The sequence below is a fragment of the Prenolepis imparis genome, unplaced genomic scaffold (genome assembly GCF_030444845.1).
Source record: "Prenolepis imparis isolate NDT839.2.m4 unplaced genomic scaffold, iyPreImpa1.0 SCAF_49, whole genome shotgun sequence".
Classification (NCBI taxonomy): domain Eukaryota; kingdom Metazoa; phylum Arthropoda; class Insecta; order Hymenoptera; family Formicidae; genus Prenolepis; species Prenolepis imparis.
The window spans coordinates 186,158-204,455 of record NW_028141207.1 but is presented as its reverse complement, the minus strand read 5'-3'; the positions used below and the strand labels follow the sequence as shown (position 1 = coordinate 204,455).

At 32.3% G+C, this 18,298-nt stretch overlaps 1 protein-coding gene and 1 long non-coding RNA gene across 2 annotated transcripts; one reads left to right on the top strand and one right to left on the bottom strand.

The window, feature by feature from the left end:
- Positions 1-997: 997 nt before the first annotated feature.
- LOC145947160 (uncharacterized) lies at positions 998-7,534 on the top strand. The gene is made up of 8 exons (XM_083056944.1): positions 998-1,269; positions 3,366-3,442; positions 3,921-4,171; positions 4,423-4,568; positions 6,185-6,302; positions 6,671-6,772; positions 6,951-7,248; positions 7,377-7,534. The coding sequence occupies exons 1-8, from the start codon at positions 1,112-1,114 to the stop codon at positions 7,532-7,534; spliced, it is 1,308 nt and encodes a 435-aa protein (XP_082913070.1). The 5' UTR covers positions 998-1,111.
- Positions 7,535-9,612: 2,078 nt separating this feature from the next.
- On the bottom strand, positions 9,613-10,524 carry LOC145947171 (uncharacterized). Its single transcript, XR_014427129.1, has 3 exons — positions 10,437-10,524; positions 10,063-10,240; positions 9,613-9,790 (listed from the first exon to the last, which is right to left on the bottom strand). It is a non-coding gene; the product is annotated as an uncharacterized LOC145947171 (long non-coding RNA).
- Between the last annotated feature and the right edge of the window lie 7,774 nt (positions 10,525-18,298).

Below are 18,298 nucleotides of genomic sequence, written 5' to 3'. Positions count from 1 at the left end.
TTCTCGCTCGGACCTTACGTTGCACATATGTACGCCACAAATCTTACCTTAATAATTTTCTACATACAATGAGATAAATCAATCAGTGCAGAAGAAACATACTCTTGTGATTAAAAGTAATTTGCAATGTGCAACTGCATATTTTTCTGTTAAAATAACACTATATTTAAAAAAAAAATTATAATGATTCTGTTTAAAAGGTAATGATGACCTTGAAATTTCAAAAACTTCTTCACCTGGAATAAGAGTATGCTTATGACAAGATGTCGCAGTCCTACAACTTTTGTATAAAACATTTTTTGATATTTTGAGAAGCCTTGGTTTTCGAAAAATTGCAGTGCATTATTTAAAATGGACAATAGCTTATAATTGGCATAGAATTCGCTGCAGACAAAAATGCAGTAAGTTTATAATATAGATAAATCAATAATGCAAACAACTAGATGAAACTAAAGAATAAAGAAGCATCTACCCGAAAATGTAAACTCAGAATCGTACAAATTATAACGTCACAAGTGACATCATGTAATGGCACTAAAATGTTTAATTAATTTTTTTTTTCAGTATCTGAAATAATCTCGTTTTACGCATTATTTTATATTATTTTACATACACCATTCACATTTTTATATCCGTGTCGTCAAATCTGCCACAAAGTATGACATAGTCGACATCCCTCACTCTCAAAAAGCCAGCAATTACCCTTTCCTATACTCTTTATTTAATGAATGAGATATGAAGAACGCATAGAGAATGTGGAAATTCTTTGTTTTCCTCCAATGAAAAAAGTGGGCGTAGCCAAAATCCGAATAGACACGATCGAGAATGGACTAAAGAGCGTTGTGGAAGCTCGAATGAGAGAAAAAAGAAATATATATTGTATCTTTATTTCTTACTTTTTTCTCTTTCTTTACCCCCAATCCAAGCATTGTTAGTTATCCTAAGCGTTGTTAGACGTTGTTTGAATACTCAGTCTCTGACTACCCATGGTGCAATAAGCCTCGTGCTCTCTACCAAACGTAGTTAGTGCATAGAATATCAATCGATTCGTTAGGAACAAATTAAAACTGCAAGTTTTTTTGTGTATTGTGCTATATATTTCGCAATAATAATGGTCAAGATAGAGAATTTGGCTAATGAGGTAATTTGGACAATTCTGGCAAATAAGGATATTAGCATCAAGGACATCATAAATTTTAGTTCCACGTGCAAACAATTTCAGTACATAATCGGAGACAACATTCTCTGGAAGAGAAAGATTACTCAGATGTAAGTGTTTTATCTGTAAACTTTTTTATTATTTCACATGATTGGTACATCGCATAAAAAGAAACTTTGCAAAAATCAAAAAAATTTACGCGAAAAAATCCCCTTTTGAAACATTTAAAATGATATCTGGCATTTAAAAAATTTCGAAATATGAATGTAATTTAAGAAATTGTATGATTAATTTGTACCATTAGTTTTTTTCAAAAAATTCACAAAATTTTTGTTAATATTTAAATAGAACTTTCTGAATAAAATCGCGTAAATTTTATTAATTTTAAAAACACAAGATGATAGAAAGTCTGTTATAGTTTAAAAGATTTATGAAAACTTAAAAGCTGTATAAAAAAAATAATAGATTAATTTATTTGTCATCACTATCAATAACTATTTGTGCAAGATGTAAGAATAATAGCACAACTGTTAATGAGATGATTTTTCGTGCGAGAATAAATAAAAAACAAACTAGAAAACGCAAGAAGTAACTATTTTATACGAACTTTTGAGATTATATTTCAATTAAATAAGAAATATTAACATGCGTAAAATATTTTATATTATTATTAGTTTTAATAGATAATATATACATTATACATAATAAACACAAAAACTATGTGGTTAATAAATTATTAAGCCCACGTAGAAATTTTATACGAAACTTCGGTTTGATGATTGATGATTCACGTTGGATTTACTAATAAGTCAGATTATTTAAGGATCTACACAAGTAAGATTATTTAATATTATAAGAATCTAAAAAATTATTAATATTTTATTATAACAAAATAGTGTGTGTGTGTGTGTGTGTGTGTGTGTGTGTGTGTCCATCCACGTTTTTATCAAAATTTAAACGTTTCAAAAATTTTTTAAGCTACAGCGTTCCAATTTGGCATACAAATAAAGTAGTACAACACTGTCAATTACTGTCATTTTTATAAAAATTTATACTGTAATTTCATACTTTAAAATTATATTTTGTCAAAAAATGTTTGCGGTTGCTCTAACTTTCATAAATTTTGACATATCAAGATAAAATATGTTACATGAATAGAGTTTATTAAAGAATTATTGGTATTGAGTTTGGCGAGGATTGGTGAAAGGATTTATTTTATAGATTATTTAATATAATTTTGAATTTTTTAGAAATGTGCATTTTTAATTCTCGCAAATTTTGACATATCAAAATTTTTTTGATATCTCAAAATTAAAATAAATGTTTTGTACAACCTATTGATTAAAATAATTTCTTTAGTATTTTTAAGTAGTTCTCTCACAGTTTTGTCAATACATATAATAATTTTTTATTATAAAATAAATAACGCGCTAGCGCGCGTGGCTTGGCGTTTATTTTTTACCTTTTCTGGAAACGTAAGTTTTTAGGGATATTATATCATTATTTTTTAATGTTATAAAATTTTGTTTTTTATTTTCTATTTATTTAATTACCTTGTTTATTTAAAGTATATGTAACATTTTGTTCCTTATATTTTTTATATTGATACTTATTTGTAAATTCGGAAATATGTAAAAATCATTGTTATCTAATTGCATTTGTCGAGAATAGAAATACTGTAAAATATAGAATGCTTATTAAACTTTTTTTTATTCTCTCTATCTCTCTTCTTTCTTTCTCTTCAATATTATTTGTGTGTATGTGTTTTTGTAATTTATTGGTTGTGCGTGCGTGCGTGCGTGTGTGTGTATGTGTGTGAGTGTGTGTGCGCGCGCGCGCGCGCGTAATATAAAATTCGACGAAAATATATTTCGTCATGTTATAATAACAGTAGCATGCAAATTTTCTTACTACTTATAATGCTTTACCACAATCACGCCATACAATATTAGTTATACTAAAACATTGCATAAAACAAAATAAAATATATTTTTGTAAATATGTATTTGAAAATAGTGTTTTGCGGAAAACGTTTCACATTTCTTACAGACTTAATTAACATCTTAACAATTTCGATATATAAGATTATTGAACATCGTCAGTTTCTTCAATTTGATTTAAATACATACGAGTCGTTGTGTTCAATTTTTTTTAGTATGATTTTTAGTATGAAAATTAGTTAAAATATTTTCTGTTTAAATTTTAGATGGCCTTCTATAAAGAAATTCTATTACGACAACATGGGCAAATTACATCTCGCCAATATTGACATTGTAAAAGAAGGTTTTAAATGTAGGACAGAATTATTGCATTATGTGTCTCGCATGTCTAAGATGTATTATTACTGTAATGATCGATATCAAAACGGAGATATTTTCATAAAAGATATGAATGATTTAAAGCTCTGTCCGGATGAAGAAGAACACTCCATGAATTATTTTTTCATATTTGATGAACTTATTAGAATCGTATATACCCAAGATCCACGGTAAGACTAAATGTGAATTTTAAAACCATTAGCATATATAATAAATTAATGTATTAATCGCATAATAAATATTTACATATTTTTTTAGCCAATCCAATTTAACAGAAAGATACTACAGCATACAAATATTTCAATGCCTTAACAGATATATTTTTAAATTAAAATGTCAAAAATTTAAAAACACACCCAAAAAACAACGGCGTTTGGAGGATATAATTATCATGATATTACAATGGTATCATCCTGATAAATATATTACTAACTTACTTATAGATGAATTCATAGATAATTTAGTGCAAAAAGTATTAAAGTGTCTAAAAGATGAAAATCCCACGCATCCTTTATTATCAATATCAGTTGAACAATTCTCGATTTGGAAAAGTAATAATTCTGATAAGAATTATTGGAGCGAAGAGGACGCAAAGACGATTAAGCGTACACTCGATAAGACTATTATAACATTTGATTCCTATAAATTTTGGATGGAATTGAATCAAATAGATACGGACGCGTATGATTACACGGTATGTAATTTTTTTACACATATGATATTTTTTATTAGTTATAAATTATAATTATTAAAATTCTACATATAAATTTATAATGTAGGTATATGTGTATTATATACAGGATATTTCAGGAGGAATGGTAAACATTTTAAGACGTGATTGTACATATCATTTTAAGCAAAAAAGTTTATATAATAATTCTTTACATGATATTGACATTATAATTATCCTTATTATATCTTAACGCTTTTATTGTTTTTCTACAGATTAAAGAAAGAAAATTGAATTATAGCCATATGTATTGGATGTTAATGTATACCTGCGTGGCGAAAAAATTGGGCTTATATTTTGAAATATCAGCACACTTTCCGATGGGCTCTTTTTTTAACATCCATTTGGTTTGGCAACCCAGGTAATATATATAAAATTAACTTTCAGATTACTTTGATTCTGTTTTTCCTGGTATCTTATTACACGCATAAATAAATACACTCTAATAATTACATATATACATATAGATATATATAATATAAAAAAGGGGACTTATAAATACCTCTAAAAGTTAATATTTTCCAGAAATTGTTAAATTATATTGTTCAAACATTCTAAAATGTAGATGAAAAAGTTATATTAATATAATAATCTTCAATTATGGTAGTATGACTTTTCTCTAGAACAGCAATTTTATAAGTGTGAGCTTATATTTCGTAGATTAATTCTTTGATATTTCTACTTCTATATACATCTATATGTCTATATACATTTACGTCTATATACATCTATGTGCAAAATGATTGATTGAAGTCGACAAGTGAATCATATGTATGATCTCATTTGTAAAATTTTAGATTAACTTGATCTGTTACAAAAATTAAAATCAACAATTAATTTTTTTAATACTTGTAGTCGATAGGATGTCGATAGGAGAGAGATATACGGGAAAGTAACTCTCTTAACTCTTTATTACCTTTAACTCGTAGAAACTCTTTATTATCATTACTCTTCTAAATTCTCAGAGAGAGAGACGCGTTCGACCGAGCGGTCGCCGTTTATAAACACAGTTAAAACGCTTATTCTTTTAAATGAAGCCAATCACGGCATGGCACGTTTCGTCAAAAGTATACAATAAAGATCGAGGCAACGGACAGATAAGCATACACGAAAACACGACAATGACCCGACACGAAAATAATAACATAATACATATACTGGTGACTTATTCCACGGACATCCCGTTACATCAGATACCGCTAACATACTTGTTCAAAATAAAGATATTATATTTTATATACTTATTTTATTAGTTTAAGAAAATATATTAAATATAATAATATTAAAACAAAATCAAGCGAATTTTATACTTTCTGAAGAATTTTCACTTATTGCAAGATGGTGATGATACTAGATGTTTCTCTAAAGTCAAAAAATTTCCGTCTAAAATATTTTTTGGAATATATATTGTTTTCGAAACATTCAAATGTGCACATATAATTTAAATAAATACATATTTTGTAGTTCATATTTATAACATATTCATTAACTTTATATAACACTTACTCATAACATTTATTTTTACTTTACGAAACTCATGTATATACATATAATTTGTTTGAAATTATATATCTTTTTAATCCAATCATCTTTTTTTAGCGAAAATGTCGATGTATTAATCTTCGAGCTATAAACAATTAAAGACAAAGGCGTATTATGAGTTCACATTTAGCGGCGCATCTAGAGGCAATCGCGTAAAAAAACTATTTTGTACCACATTTATAGCATATTTATGCTACTCTCGATAAATGTGCCCTTGGGTACATTAATTTGCGCCTCTAACTTTAGAGGCACGCATCTATCTCTTAGATGTGCCTCTTTATTAGAGGCACTTCTAAGAGATAAAGCAATAGTTTCTTTTTACAAAAAAGATTCCATATAAATTAAAAAAATTATCATTAAATGGATATTTGTTTAGAGCATCTACATTGTACTCGTACATGTGTAAATGAGCATGTTTCTTTATTGTTTATATAGGAATTGTGCAGAAAGTACTAAATGTTTTCGCATTTGGATACATGAAGATGAAGTGAAGATTTATGCCATAACAGAATGTTTACAGGTGCCTTATCCAAAAAAGATAACTTCAAAATTTGTAAGTAATTATTTATATACCATTTTGATTTAATCTTGTTTTCGACAGAAATTATTGTCTTGTTCATAAGTGGTTAATTCCATCAAATTTTTCATACGAAAACATGTAAAAAACGTATCTAAATACAGGAATGTATAACAGGAACTGTTTATAACTTTAGTTTTAGTTAGTAAAGATCTTGTTATGTGACTTGAGTTTATTTAATAACTTATAAATAAGAACTGCAACAATAGCTATCGATTATAAAATTTGGCAACTCTATCTAAATCTATTTTTTATTTTTTTCACACATTTGTAATTGAAATTTTGTGATTACAGATGATTTCGTGATTAATTCAAAATTTAATAACTGTTTTCTTCTTTTTAAGATAACGGAAGTTTTAATGGAAATTTTGGGTTACTATTGTTTGTGGCCAATGGACAAACCCTTTCATCAAGCAATATCTTCACCGCTGAGAAACTATGAAGTGGTAAGAAAATTGCATTCACTCAATGTAAATATTACACATTAAAGACATTTTATTATTTTAAGTAACAAATTAGTATATAATTAAACATATAATCTTACTAATTATTTCGAATCCAAATTATTACATCAAAATATTTAAATAATATAATAAAAACATTAATTATGTGTTAATTTTTCAGTCAATATGTACTCCATCAGATCAAGAAGTTTACGAACAAAGATCGCCTGATGTAAAATATGCAATTGGATTGACTGTTAGACATAGACATATATATAAGCATAATATAATTAAAGACATTGCTGGTGTCATAATAGGATGGCACAACGAATGCCGAATTGAACGTTTTCAGGATCCTTCGCGATACTGTAATCAGTATTACTTTAGAAGCCAAAATTACCGGTATAACATCGATAATTGGCAATCGCAACCATACTACGTTTTGTTACTTGATAATGACCTGTGTTATGTGCCACAAAGTACGTATTATTATGCTTCATTTTAAGTTATATTTGTATTTTATTCTGTGATATATTTATTTGTATTACATAGAATGATACATTTTTTATTTCATTTTTTATTTTTATTTTATTTTTTTCTATTTTAGGCGTTATATCGATATGCACCTCAGAATGGATCAATAATGTAGAAATTGGAAAATATTTCTGTAAATTCGAAGGTACTCATTATGTGCCAAACGAAATGCTACGGAAACATTATCCGAGCGATGCCGCAGTCGTTCGCGAAATATTGAGTAATATTTAATTATAATATTAGGAATATATTAATTAGGAATATAATAATTTAGTATTAGAAATATTGAAATGAGTTTTAAATGTGTATATAGCAGGCCATTTCAAATCAATGACTTTTTTCCCCGTCCATTTTTTATATGCTTCATTTTTTTCATGTTTTTGTAACTATTGAAAGTAGCTTCCATGAATTTTTTAAAATTTTTATCTCGATTTTTAAATTATACATTTTTAAAAAATTGATTTTAAAAATTTCAAATACCCACACAGCACATGTAAATTCCGAGAATGTTCTGAGAATATCACAAAAGTATATTGCGTATGTTCTAGGAACATTCGAAATACATATACTGCGATATACTGAGTATGTACTAAGAATGCTACTATGTCCGATTTTTCCTGCTTCTCAGTACATACTGAAAATATCTTTTAGTATATAATAAGTATATCTATAGAATGTCTTGAGTATGACATTGGTATATACATATATGTACTAATAATGTACTAATAATATACTCAAGACATTCTATAGATTAACTTATATTTTCTATATTTTATATATAAATATAAATGATATATGTTACCGTAAACACCCCATATTTGTTTTTTCATATACTTACTAGTAAAAATATGCAAATTTTGACTACTAAGTATACGGAAAAACAGATTTCGAGTGTTTACGGTACATATATATATATAATCCACTTATATTTATACTATAAATTTAACTATAAATTTTACTATAAATAAAAAAAATTTGTGTAAAATATTAACATTTTGTTCACACATGAAATCTTTTTATTCAAATTCCTTAAATATATGTTATAATTGCACATATATTATTTGAACGTATAATTGCACTTTTATATTTTTTTATATAAACATTTTACTTATTATTATTTATTATTATATATATGTATATAATTAATTTCACATAAGAATACATTTAATAATATCTAACATATATTTAATAAGCTATATGTTGTTACTGAAATTAACTTTTAAAATCATTTTAAAAATCATTGTAACGGTCGCTTTTCGCGAGCTCGGAATAACTCGGTCGGGATCAGGGCTCGTAAAAAGGGTGAGACAACGAACGTAGCATTTCGGTAACAGATGTAATTTATTAATTTAGGTGTCTGTATGTACAAGTGTTCGTGCGTGTGTGTGTGTGGGTGTGTAACGCCGGTCGTTAAAGCCCGTGTATTATGCGGGTCTTTAAATCGCTTCGGAGTGTTTACGTCGCCCGCTAGACGCGGGGTCGGTGCGGCGCGCGGGGCGCTCGGTGTTGTCGCGACGCGAGTCGGCGCGGGTAGAAAAACGCGTCAGCTGAGAGCGGCCGCTCTCTTTGATATATCGAAGAGAGCGCAATCGAACGGCGCGCGTATGAGTCGGCCGGATTTCGCGGACCGTGATTTCGGCGTGGACGCGACGGCTCGGCGTGTCACGGCCGTCCGTATGGATTGCGGGGGGAGGAACGCACTGACGGTCGAGAACCCTCGACGAAGGCGGCGGAGCTCCACCCGCTGACGTCAGCGCGCTTTTTGCGGGGCGCGGTCGGAACCCCGGACTCCCGAGAATATCTCGGGGGAGACAGAGTACACTCTACCTCGAAGTCGGGGAACGGTGGAAGCGGAAGCCGGAAGTTCGGAGCACGGAGATTATCTCCGCAGAGGCAGCGTACGCGTCTACCTCGGTCTCTTATTCCGGGCGGAAGGATTCTCCGATACGACGGAGTCGGAACGGTATCTGAGAGAGCTCTTATCGCGAGCTCTCTTTTTATATGGATCGAGTAACGGGATCGGAGGCTGGATCGAAGGAGAGGGAGTGGGGGTGATAATCCTCGGCTTATTTCGGCGCGCGTCGGGCATTTTCGGGGAACCGTGTTTAACGGTTGAATAATTAAATGTGGCGCTCAGCGCCTGCTGCCCTGCCCGGCCGGTGTTCGCCGGGCGCAGCCTTCCGACGGATGGACGGTCGGGAACGACGCGGGGGCGTCGTTACAAAATTAATTGCAGTAATAACTTAGCTCTTACTTAATCGCACACTATATAATTAAAATATGTTATAAAACTCACTTGATTTTTGCGAATCCAGAGTTTCACTTTTATTTTTTACATATCCCATCTATATATATATATATATATATATATATATGTGTATATGCGGAGATACTTTTTCTTTAGAAAGATTCTGCAGAGATCACAAAGTGATAATTGATATAATAAACGACAATTGATAATGACGTCCTTTTTTTGTGCAAATAACGCTGTAACATATAATGAGAACTTCATATAAGAATACATATATTAATATATATTAGTTGTTACTGCAATTAACTTTTAAAACGGTTTTAAAAGCCTAGTTAACATATTATTTTATATGTATGCAATATCTTTCATTCATTATCAATGTGTAATATACAAATATAGAGTATTGGCATACATTAGTCTTTTAAGATCGTTTTAAAAGTTAATTGCAGTAACAATTAGCTTACTTAATCGTACACACTATATAATTAAAATATGTTATAAAACTCACTTGATTTTTGAATCCAGAGTTTCACTTTTATTTTTCACATTTACATCTCATCTATATACATATGTATATATGTGTATGCGGAGAACACTTTTTCTTTAGAAAGATTCTGCAGAGATCACAAAATGATAATTGATATAATAAACGACAATTAATAATGACGTCCTTTTTTGTGCAAATGCTGTAACATAATAATAAGAATTTCACATAAAAATACATATTTTTGATTGACATTATAATATTCGATTGTGAGGTTATAATTTGCATTAATGAAGTTAATTTGTGTGTTTATAATTATGAAGTATTAATAAATCATTGAATAGCTTTTATAAAATACCCTTTTTACATTTAATTTATTTGAAAATAAAAAGGATTACCTGCGATTAATCACAATCGTAATATAATTGCACCAGATTGCACATAGCACTTGCACGTGGTCAGTGAAGAAGAACAAGGAAAAGACAAATGACGGCAATAGCGGAAATTACGTATCCAAAATGGCATACATATTCGCTCATAAGTAAAAATGCGCGTAATTCAATAGTATATTATGAGAATATACGAAAAATAATATATTATAAGAGATATTAAAAGTACATTCTGAGAATATACGAGAATATACGAAAAATAATATACTACACAAGATGTTCTGATAATATCCCGAGAATATACGAAAAATAATATACTACACAAGATATTATAGAGATGTTCTCAGTATATTACGTACAGTACGTACATTCACAGAATGAATATAGAATATTCGTACGATATCATGTGCTGTGTGGGTATCTATAACTTAAAAAAAAATATTATTATTAAAAAGGTGGTTATCTTTTTCTTTGAATATATTTTTCTAAACAAATATTGATAAATTAAAAGAAGAAAAGAACCACGCACTAATTATATTTAAAAAGTGGCCGCCGTTAAAATCGATCAAAAGAATGGAAAAGTGTACTTTGTGTGATGCTGATCAGAAATTCAAATAGCACGACCTTCAAATATGCTAGTTTTTAAGCTACGAGCCCATAAATGTAATATTTTTGCTCATTTTTAGATAAAAAATAGAAAACTGTGAGTTCGCAGCTTAAAAACTAGCATATTTTGAAGATCATGCCCATTTGAACTTTTGATTCGCATCACACAAAGTACATTTTTTCATATTTTTGGTCGATTTTAACGACGGCCACTTTTTTCACATAATTAGTATGTGGTCCATAAAAAGGAAATACTTATTTTATAGATCGGAATAGTGCAAAATACCAAAAAGTGCGATTTAAAAAAAAAATTGAAAAAAAAAATCGAAAAATAGTCTAAAAATATCGAAAATATCTGAATCCCCTCTGCGTCAATAGCTACAAAATTTTGTTTTTAAGTCTAAAATGTTATAAATTTTTTTGAAAAGAATTTAAGAGGTTTTATTGAGGAAAAAAAGAATATTTTGATAGAGATAAGGCTCAGTTATATTCGAATAAAGGATTAAAGGAATAGGCTAATAAGAGCCGGTGCGTCGGAAATAAGAACGCAAAATTTTGTATACTTATTCTTTATTTCTTTAGAACGTTTCGGTCCTTTTTTTGGACCATCTTCAGCTTAATGTGTGATACAATCTGATGTATAATATAATACTCATTATTATATTATATTATAGAGAAAATATCTGAATCCTCTCTTCGTCAATACCTCAAAATTTTTGTTTTTAAGTCTAAAATTTATACATTTTTTTTTTTAATGCGACTTTGGCCCGATATTTTTCTCAAAAATATCTTTTTAGGGGGGTCAGAAAGGAATATAGGAATTAAAATTATGAAGCAAAATTCGTGCCCCGTGCACATTATACAAGTTTTAGCGAAAAAAATTAATTTTCGCTATAACACTGTAACATCCGCGTATGGCTCTCGTAGCCAATTTATATCCAATTAATATATATTTCTTGAAAAAATTCGAAAAAATCTCATTGAAGAAAAAAAATTTTTCGGTTAAAATTGACTAAAACACTATTAAATATTATAAAATTTTTTTATAATTTTTTCAATATTTTTTTGAAAAATACATTCAAAAACAAAAAATTACCATTTTTTTATAAACAATATTTTTATTTCTCTTCAAGTTATAGATATTTGAAATTTAAAATCAATTAAAAAAAAATGTATACATATAACTCGAAAATCGATAGAGATAAAAATCTTAAAAAATTCATAGAAGCTACTTTCAATAGATACATAAATATGAAAAAAATGAAGCAAATAAAAAATGGTCGGAGAAAAAAGTTGTTGATTCGGTATGGAATATACAAATACACATATACATATATTATTCACTCAATCGATCAATCGAATGAATCAAACTTTTCTCGGAAGTTTAAAAGAATAATATTGCCTGTATTTCATTATGTCAACTGATTTTTGCGCTATGGGCAACTGTTATAATTAAGATTGTATATCTATATTATTTTATTCTATTTTATTTTGCATTACATACATATAAACGAGAAAATGGATCAAAAATAGGTCTATATTACGATTACTACTGTAAATCAGAGCAGCGGGACTAGGTTGTAATGAACGAGACAGTTGCCTGTAAAAAATTTGAAGGAACACATAAACGGCAATACACACTGATAATCGTGTGTATTAATAAGCCACCTGCTTATTCTATTTGATGTTTTGAAGATTCGAAGTTTGATGTACCTATTCAGCCTTACTCCACCACTATATTTTTCACAACCATTTTTTTTACAACTTTGAAATTTTGTATTTTGAAAACGAAGCAGTTTAGGGCATATGTATATACAATGTTTTCTTCATATAATATGTCAAATAATCCATTTTCTCGATAATTTCTAGATATAGTAGTTCTGAGAATATTGGAGTTTATCGAAAGAAATACATTAAAACTGTGAGTAATCCCTTCTGAGAAGATGCGTTGTGTGCAATCGATAATAAGTAAAAACACTTTGCCAGCTATATTCTTCTTTTCTTGATTATGTTTCATAAGTGTCTTAAATATATTATTATACCAAAATGCGAAACCATTCGATTCTTTCATTGAGACATTTTTTTGTAGCAACGAGTAATCTGCTCTCGCAATATTCTGACACACTTTGATTTTCATTTTAATTAATTTCATGTTTATCAGACTGATAAGGAAATAGTTGTTACTATTAACATTTGTGCAAAATATAACATTTTATAATTTTCTTTTTCAAATCGTTAACGTCAATTTGTTGCATTGTGATTTTTTTACTTGTGTGTGCTAGCAAGGTTTGAACAAGAGAACAAAAGAATTTCATGCGACGTCTGCTTTGATTATAATATAAATGTTATAATTACATATTTTCTTTCTCTAATCGCTGCCTAAAGTTTTAAATAAATTTTTCAGCATCATATTGACTGGCCTCATCATCTCTTTGAACAGGATTTTGCAAAATCTCACTTCTGTTTGGAGAAATCTAGTAGAATATCGTAACGGTTTATTAAATGCTTCACAAAACTATATATGTGTCTATCACTTGTTTCCTATTTTTTTAATTGAATTCGAATGCTTTCTGACAAAGTGGCTCCAAGATAATAGCGTTCCTCAATGCTTTCCACTCTCGATACTATTTATATAATTGTTTGTCAGTAGTAAGTGGGCATGTGTATGGCCCGTCATAACAAACCCCCACCACTCGGCCACTGGCATCGGCCCCCCACCACTCGGTTACTGACGCTGTCAGATATGGTCCGTCAAACTAACCCTCACCACTCGGCCGTTGACTCTAGAGAGGGGAATGGTGGGGGGAATGCCGATTGGTCCCGCCGGTGAGACAAAAAAAGGGTAATAAAACGTATTTGCATAGGTCCCGGTGCGTCGAAGGAAATCTTCGATAATAAATACGGTAAGAAATAATTGAAAAGGAAGAGATTACGCAATATTATATTTAAGTAGACGACTAATGACATGACAGAGGGGTGACAAAATTATCCGACAAAATAACGATAAAATGCTGAAGTCGCCGTGGTATACCGAAATCATTGTAGGGAGTATGACATCCCCGTCTACCTCTTGCGGTAGAGCGAATGGGCACCGACGTCCATGTATAGCGCTGAAAAAAGTTAACACAAGCATTTATTTCGGCCGAGCGCTTACTCAGCGTCGCATTGCCAAATATCGTCGATAACAAAGGAAACAAAAAGATATACAAAAAATACAATCGGCCAGCGTCCGTAATTATGGCTAACCGATTACTCAACGTCACATTGACGGGTACTATCGGCACCTCAGGTAACAAAAAGAGTTCTAATAAAAAACACGTGCATTAGCATTCTAGTAAACAATATAGTTAGGAAGTGCAGCATGGACATTTGTTGGATAATAAAACAGATATGATCAGGCATGGGAGTCTGAAACGCAATATTGAGACAGCTGATGTTATCGAGGTCGTAAATTACCCTAAAGTTTTTTAAAAGATCGAGTTTCTGTTTTGCTATGAGGTTAGAGAATGTGAGAAAAATAACAAAAAGTACAAGTAAAAAGTTTGACACACATTTATTATTACTAATTCTTCATATAAATTGATATTACAAATACATAAAGTTTAAAACGATACATAAAAGTATTTTATTGAAATTACTGAATTACATATGATATCAGTTAGCAACTACGTTAACATGCTTCTTACTTCAACGAAGAAAAATTTTGCGAAATAAATGTACGACTAATCGGTCGTTGTGTTCGCAATTTTCGGTAAAAAGAGTAAGAAACTGATTAAGATCGTAACCGACAGACATATAATATAGAAATACACAGCTATATTGTCCGCAAGTTTGTGAAAAAAATCCTTGTAGTTGTCGAGTGTTCCATCGGTGGATGATGGAGTTTCGTCGAAGACGAAGGAGAAATCCGGGCTCCAGGGGTGGTATTCCATAGCTGTCGAAGTAGGTGCCTGTTTCGTGTTCATCGAGGAAAAAGGCGACCCAATGTTCTCCAGGTCGATTATGATCGTCTGTATTAGCGACGACAGCCGTCGACCTCGTCCACACTCGGAACTCTGTCGGCGGGATAGACACCCGCATGCCTGACATCGATATGGCTCAATGCTCGTAGAATTTCGCAAGAGTTCATTTTTTTGGTACAACGACGAACGCGTGGATCCTGGTATTATTTGAATAACTTCGGTTTTTATTTCTCCCGCTGTAACTTTCTCGCTCGTCAATTTGAGCTTCGCAAGTCTTTCTTCTTTTTCTTCTTTTTTTTCAATCGCCTGCTCGGCTCTCGACAATTTTTTTTATCTCTAATACATTATCCGTTTGAGCTTTAATATTATGAATTAGAACGGAATTGCCATTTACGTTGCTAGCAGAATAATCCTTGTCGCAGCTGGTTTTCACGCTTTCGTAGCTGACGTCGTCGTCGCTGTCACTCAATCGATAATTTTCGGGGGAACTACAAGTATCGGGTTGACTTACGCTGAGAGTATCGCTGCTGCCGCTATTATTTTGATCGAGTAGCTAAAGTTTCAATTTGTAAACGTTATGTAACGCGCAATGAAAGATTTTTCGAATTCCGTGATGAGCGCAATATTGTCCGCACTCTTCATCTAACATTAGATTTTTGAATGCTGGAGAGATACCTTCCAAATTATATATCTCTCTGGAAAGTAGATTTCGCAAGTAGTGTGCTTTTTCACTGCCTCTAACGTAAATGTGACGCGTGTGCCTTATAATTTCACATAAATGCAATGTAAAATATTTTGGATTAGTCTCGCCGTCGAACCATTCGATCCCATGATAATTTCGTGTGAGCCAGCAGTTTTGTCGTCTTACTTTTTCGGGTAATTCAGTGAACGGATGCGGCGGCATCATAATCCAATGGTCGACGATCGACGCGTTAATCGCAACAACCGCGACTTCCTTGGGAAGAAACTTCTCGCTCGCATCGCGGAAGCCTTGTATGTCGATGACTATATCCATATTGCGAAGAAAAAACTTATACGTTTTGTTGACGAGGTTTAAGTTTTTCACGATCCGTCGACGAGAGCGTCTCAAAAGAAACTGATATTTCTTTTCGTTACATTATAAGTTTTTTTCTCGTGAAACGCATCGGTGAATGAAAGTAAAGGAGGGTGGGGATAAGAAAAATACGTAAAAATTTTTAATCGAATATGCTGCAACGAGAAGCATACCGTGATAAAAAATTTAACCGGAAAAATCGACAATGACTTGACGAGACGTGTCGATTTCTATTACATTATCAAATTCTGCGTAAACAATACAGTTAATTGTCTCGGTGAGCGCCTTTTCGAAACGTACCTCTAATCGTAAACTACCGTGTCTCACGAGATTCCAATGACCGGCGCAATTAGCGGACAAATCAGGTGTGAGATCAAAAGCAAAAAGAGTGTATCCCTTGGAATAATCATCTCTACTTGTAGAATTTCCCTCGTTTAAGAAATAGATGCCCGTTCCCGAAAAGAGGGTTTGATAAGCATCGACGTAAAGCGGTTCTTCCGGCGAGAAAATCGGCTGTAACGGTCTACTAGGAATTTGTGTACCGTCGACGTACAGAGAGAAGAAAATGCTGCAATTTTTAAAATTAAACGGATTTAATTTTCTATCTCCATTAAATGCTTTGTTATTAACGAAACCGACTATTATTCGTTTCGGCAGTTGTCCGAGTATTACGTTATCTAATGATTCCCCCACAACACCACTGTGAATCGTAAATGTTTTAATCTCGACTCTCGTAAGCGGATATTTAGCCGTAACTTTACTCACCATTCTAGCATGTGCGAGTAACACTCCGGCACTTAGTTTCGCTCTTCTCACTAGCAAACTGGCATCGAGAATATATATTTTCGACATGCTGTTGCTTTCCATGAGACAAAATGAATCTTTCGAGCGGACGAGTCTTAATCTTACTTCCACGCCGTTAATTAAGAATTTGTCTTGATTGAAAACGTCGCAATGCAGATGTCCTATAAGATCTATCGCTCGCCCATTGCGAATGTAATGGGCGCGTCTCACGAGAGCGGTATTGCCTTTCGATTCCAGCGATTCGTCCATGCGACCCGGTGTGTCCGCGTCCCATAGACACGAGGTTAGATGGGAAGTTTTTGCGGAAGAGGAATAATTTAACAATGCCTCGATGTACGCGCGGTACGCGTAAGCGTTGTTTGGAGGCGACACGAGCTTTTGATTGAAATACACGTCGATCTGATTGAAGACGGAATGAAGTAAATGATTTACGGGTCCTACGACGGTCTCTGCGGCTGCGCCGGTTGTTCCTGGAGCTCGAGCCGTTGAATCGTCGCCCGATTTCACGCGCACGCGAAGATACAGCAGGGTATGCGTGAGATCTAGATATTCTTCTCCGTGACCAGGGACGACGAATACTATTGGTGAATCGTCTGAGAGAGAGGTCACGGGTTTGTAATGAATCCATTGCGAGCTCTCGATACTAGTCTGCGTAGGCGGTAAAGAAAAGAGATCAAGTTCGCTCTTTAAACACTCGTTCGAATGCGTGTGAAGAAAAGACATACTTCACTAACAATTGTTTCGTCGTTGTTGTCTTCGTCGTGGTTAAATGTGCGTGAATTAAAATAGCGTTGTTTAAGAAAATATATCATATACTGTACGTTTTTTGCCAATTTTACGTCGTTTCGCAGTTGTGTTGAGTCTTTTTACCCTCGTACGGGTTTTCTTCCTCTTATTCTTCGAAGATTTCATTTTCTTTTTTGCCTAGATTTTCGATAAACTTTTCTTATTCGAGAGACGACGTTTAACGATGCGCGTGTCAAGCAAAGGGGAAATGAGCTACGTATATTTTCGCATCCGATTTATATCCCGAACCTTTCATGAGGCTAGTTATTTTTTCTTTAGCCTGTCTTTTGAGATTGTTATGCGATTCTTTAAAACGATGTTTGGCCGCTACCTTGAACGGTGTATTGTTTTCTACATCATCGATTATATTAACGCCCGCGCGAGTAGATATACTATGAGAGTTCTAACCCAGGTCCTCTGAGGGGGGTGCAGGGCGCGGGGGGTTCTCCGAGACGAGGGGTATGACGTCACGCGGGGTGGGGGTATCTCGTAGGCGCGGGGGCTGACGTCACGCGGGTGGAGGGGGATGTTTCGACAAAAGAGGGGGAGTTTTCTGAGTGCAATATTTGTAGATGGTATCTTTACGACTTTTTTATGAGGGTTCTTAGACATTTTCCCCAAAAAGGTATAGAACAAGCGCCGATGATTAACAATTTTGT

Excerpts from the sequence above, each read along its gene's own strand:
- LOC145947160 (XM_083056944.1), top strand. The coding sequence starts at position 1,112 with ATGGTCAAGATAGAGAATTTGGCTAATGAGGTAATTTGGACAATTCTG. Across the intron at positions 4,172-4,422 it reads CGGACGCGTATGATTACACG|ATTAAAGAAAGAAAATTGAA; the intron begins GTATGTAATTTT and ends GTTTTTCTACAG. Across the intron at positions 7,249-7,376 it reads CCTGTGTTATGTGCCACAAA|GCGTTATATCGATATGCACC; the intron begins GTACGTATTATT and ends TTTCTATTTTAG.